Here is a 5,000-nt window from a genome sequence, read left to right as displayed (position 1 = left end):
GCCAGATTAAACGGCCTCAAGGACCATAAACGGCCCTCGAGACATAGGTTCCCCAACCCTGCTTCAAGTGTTGCATTGACACTATGCAATTTACTGTGTACAGTAGGAACAGACTAATGGAATGAGAGGCTGCAGCACCTAAGACAAGTTATGCGACGACCTAGCCTGGTTTCCACAGATTACATTAATTACTTCGTAATTCATTTTAGGACTGGGTCCTCAGTGTGCTGGAGCACTTGGGCGGAGGAGCGAGCTCAGCTCTGGTTTGAAATGAGCTCTGACCAATCACTGACAGTTGACGTTCATGACGTATGTTATTATGTTGCCAAGTGCGTTTGCTTATTGGCCGGTGACACCGTTTGTCTGAAAACCGACTGAAACCCCTCCCCAGTCAAGTGTAATCAGACCATTTGTGGATTACGAAGTAATTCGAAATGAATGGTCTGGCCTGTCAGGCTAGCGACGACCTACCACGGCGGTGATAGCAACATATTCCCAGTGACAAACCAATGACAAAAACAGCAACAGTACTTGTCAGATCTCTCACTCAGTTACTCTGAGAATACTGAACAAAAAAAGAGAGAGGATCATGTTGAAATAATACACACAAAAAGCTCACACATTCAACACTTAGGTAAAAAGGGAGTGCTGAAATTTTTGTACCACTGAAAACATCTGATGAAAACAATATGTTATTCTCTTTTTTAAATAAAAAAAGACAATTGCGAGATAGAAGCTTGTGGTTCTACATGTGTAATATATAACTTTAAAATGCCATTACAGAGCTTGCATTTACCAAACAAATTAAATCAAATGATAGAAAAACAATAAAATAAAACCACAAAAAAAGCCTCAAAGCAAAACATACCTCGCCATACTTGAGCCTTTATATACTTTTTGTATCTTTTTAAGAAATTGACACCATTTTTGCAGACCTCCAATAGTTTGGAGAAATGGATGCTAGAGCACTTGCCACACATCATTTTCTAACAGACTGTAGAAGAGACTTGTTGGTGGGACATCGAGTGAATCGTTGGCATAGGATCGCAGTCAAATTTCAGCAATTGGAGACAATTTCTCGACACTTCAGAAAAGTGTGCTGTGCTGATCCATTATCAGATATATTCTTTTCTCACTTGTCTCTCTGTTACAGCCATGACATTGCACAAAGTTCTGATTGTTTTGGTATATTTCAGCCCTCAGGGGCCTACAATAAGAAGCTAGTTCAGGAGTAAACCAGATTAAGTTAAGGTAAAAAGACTCTTCTATTAGATCTATAAGAGATCTAATACTGTAGAAGAGATCTATTAGAGTCTATAAGAGACTCTTCTATTAGATGATTTACCTCTTAACTTAACCTGGTTTACTCCTGAACCAGCTTCTTAGCATACCCCCTCAGAGCTCCACTGTCTCACAAAACCATTAAAAACCCTCCTCCCTTTCTGACCTGACTAGTTTTTGATACTAGCTTGCACAATGGACCCTAACACTCCTTTCATCTGACAGTTGCACATGTTGAGAGCTGTAGTCTGATCATAATTAACTGTGTAAGAGCTGTAATACTGTATAAACCTCTTTGCTTAGACATCCATGCCACCACCCCCTTTCCTGCTTTCCTTCTTGTACCGAGAGTGTGAAAAAAACCTAGTTTGTGTTTGCAGAGTCTTCTTGAAAAAGATACTCAGTCTCTCCCCTCATTTCCCCTCACAGCCTGGCTTGATGACACGTATCACCTGCTAGCAGGGCAGCCAGCAGGGGAGGGACATACGGGTCAGTTGTCTCGGGCCCAGGGAGAGAGGGGGACCAGAATTGGGTCCTCATCATTTCATTGAATGTATTGAGTGGGTGGGCTTGAAGATGACTTTGTCCTGGGCCCAACCAAGGTTGTCAGCTGCCCTGCCTGCTAAGGCAGAAACTCCAGAGCTGGATCCCCTACGCGGTTTAGGGAGGCGGGACTGGCTGCCTCTTTGATCCTGCTCAGAAGCGGAGCCCATGCAGCAGCCTGGTACTGTACAGTAGCATGTCACAGATCAGCCTCCACTGCCAAAGCATATGGTAAGACAAACCTAAGCTCCACGTGGCACAGGGGAGAGTATATAGCATGGTTTGTTAAAGCCAGCTCCAGAAGGGACTTTAACACCATTACAGTATAAGCCCTGTCGTGTCGCATATAGCATAGCAGCCCTCCATCCTCCAATGGCCATGATGCTGCACCCAGTGTTACAACAGTATATATACACGGACAGGACAGATGCTGCTGGGTACAGCACATACAGTACATCATATCTGAACAAAATGTTGTTGTTTTTTTAATACTAAGAACATCAAATACTGAGTGTTTTTTTTCCAGTGTGGGTGGAATGTAAATGCTGTCACGAGGTTAAAGGCAGGCCCATCCACTGTGCCTAAGGGGGGAGAACACATATCGCACACACCGTTCACAGATGGCATGTCCAGCAGTTGTGCATATTGTTGCAGACCTGCCAACCTTGCATAACGTCCGAACCTGAGCAAAAATATGTACATTTACATCATATATATAAATGCTGAACAAACTACCTTGTATCCAACTGAACAAGTGTAAATAAAAAGGGTAAGTGTTTTTTTTCTTTCTTCAAAACACTGAATGCTGCTATTCCATATATAAACTGCATTGGCAAATAAAAATGATTAACAATTCTAAGAGAGAATTATTAAAAAATATATGCCTGTGAATTAAAATGAGCCCAAGTTTACAAATAGAATCTACTACAAGAGTTTTTTTTAGCTGACATGATTATGTGTTGATAATTGTGTTGATAATGTGTTGACAATTCGTCAAATCAGCTGTTTGCTAAGACTTACATGTATAGGCAAAGAGTGGGTTGATTTTACAACATTGCCTTGCGGAGAGAGAGAGAGAGAGAGAGAGAGAGAGAGAGAGAGAGAGAGAGAGAGAGAGAGAGAGAGAGAGGGAAAAGATTGTTACTGTTTGCGAACCGACACTCATCATATTTGGGACGTGTTGCCCCAACAGTGTCACATACATGTATTAGATGTTTCATCCGCAGTTCCCCTTTGCTTCGCCACCATGGTGCATATCTAGAGGGAGGATTGGGCGGGGCGGGGGGGACAAAATCAACACTGTTGCTTGTGTAGCATTTTAAAATTCTCCTCTGCTATTTGGTACAGATGTGAAAATGTAAGAGTCAATATATATGCAAATAAGATCAAACACCATAGACCAAGACTCGGGGAGGCTGGGATTAGGCCGAACACACAGGGACTTGCAGTTATCATGGTCTGGGAGAGAGAGTGGGAAAAAAAGCTACTTTGTGAGTTTGGTACTGTGAGAAAGTATACAGGAGTGAACTGAGGGCTTCTATTAAAGTTCACATATTCCTTCCATGTAAACAGAATGGAGATAACAGTGACAAAAGAAAAAAGACAACAACAAAACAAAACAAAGTAAAACACATCAAAAATGCAATGCAGTCCTTTTTGAAGGCCGACTTCAGAAAAAGAAAGGAGTACAAGCAAGGACAGACGGTCGATTTACATACACGGGTATGTAACAAAACGCACACTCAACAACAACAACACGTATCAAAAAGCTAAAGCCTTCCGTAAAACCTTCGAAAAGAAATATGACGTGAAAGAAAAATGACTTGAAAGAAGAGGTTAAACGTTCTTTTGGCCGCAGTAGACTGGTACCAAGTTCCTTTATTCATCCTGTGGTAATACAGAAAATTACCACCTCCACACACGCACACACTCACATGTAGTACAGAATACAGTGCCTTTGATCTGCAAACGGAATCAGACGGATGATATTTTGCTCATACAACAAAGCACTTGAACAGCTTGCTTTTTAGGTAACTGACACATTTTGCAGTGGACTTACTTTGACCCTATAGCGCTCGACTAAACCAAGGAGAAGCAGGGATTGAGTTTGCATTCCCCTCTCTACCACAATGACAATCATCATCAAACAGGATTATAATTCACCATTTTCGTTTTTTTTTTTCGTTGGTTGGTTTGTTTCATTGTAGTAGTTTCTTCTTCTTGTTCTTCGTGTTTTGTCTTTTTTTTGTTATTGTCCGTGACACAGGTTGGTTTTAGGTTGAAGTGATCCTCATTGGTTATAGTCTTGGTGGGGTTCGTCTGGGCTCTGGAGCTGGTGCTTGGCATTGAGCTTGCCTATCTCCTCCAACGCGCTGGCAAGTGAGTCTAGGTCACCATTGTCCTGGTTCTGAGCTTCCCATAGGCTCAGGATGACGGCTGAGGGACTTCTCTGCTTCGCAAAGTAGGACAGGTTCCTGGCAGGGGAAAAAAACATGGATAGGGGAAGGGGGTGGGATAGAGACGGGTGTTTAAAGTGTCATTCGGCTATGAAAATGAGAGTTGCTTGCTACTTGGAACTTGTGTAACGCAATATTTATCTTTACGTAGAGAGTGTGCGGCTGGGTGAGCGTGTGCTGTGAAACATGGTTTCCCCACCCGTCTCCGTCAGGTTATTATCAGGACTGGAAATCTGAGCCCACTGTATCACTGCCTGACTCAAGTGAAGTGTTGTGCACGGCACGCACCCATCAGCCATGCCATATCACTATCCGAGGAAGTAATTTCACACCATTTTTCATATTGCTTTTTTAAAAGCCATTTTATAACTGGCAAAGAATCATCTTTTTTTTTTCTTTCTCACCCCTCCCTTCTATTGCAGTATGCTCACAACAAGTACACTCAGCTCCACTAGGGGGCAATGTGTCAACACACTCACCTATGAACCATCTTGGGCTTGCCACAGCCTTTAAGGGCAATGTCTCGTCTCCCAAACGTTTTCAGCTGGGACCCAATTTTGGACCACAGAATATTTTTCGCCAGCCCACTGCCTCCCATTATCCAAATGCTGACCATTTTTTTTGTCCCGTTCATTACTTTTAATGTGAAATTCACAGGAAAAGTAGATAGATTTATTAACCACTCAAGTGAACACTGGTACTAACCAATTCATGGAATTA

At 42.3% G+C, this 5,000-nt stretch overlaps 1 protein-coding gene across 1 annotated transcript in view; it reads right to left on the bottom strand.

Moving 5' to 3' along the window:
• Positions 1–3,660: 3,660 nt before the first annotated feature.
• LOC134445807 (netrin receptor UNC5D-like) overlaps positions 3,661–5,000 on the bottom strand; it is a 226,568-nt gene continuing 225,228 nt past the window's right edge. Inside the window, exon 17 of the mRNA XM_063194903.1 lies at positions 3,661–4,298. Within this exon, the coding sequence (XP_063050973.1) occupies positions 4,115–4,298 (184 nt within the window). The 3' untranslated portion in view covers positions 3,661–4,114. The remainder of the gene's footprint in view (positions 4,299–5,000) is intronic.

The sequence above is a fragment of the Engraulis encrasicolus genome, chromosome 3 (genome assembly GCF_034702125.1).
Source record: "Engraulis encrasicolus isolate BLACKSEA-1 chromosome 3, IST_EnEncr_1.0, whole genome shotgun sequence".
NCBI lineage: Eukaryota > Metazoa > Chordata > Actinopteri > Clupeiformes > Engraulidae > Engraulis > Engraulis encrasicolus.
The sequence above is the reverse complement of the archived record's forward strand: the minus strand, read 5'-3'. Positions and strand labels throughout refer to the sequence as shown.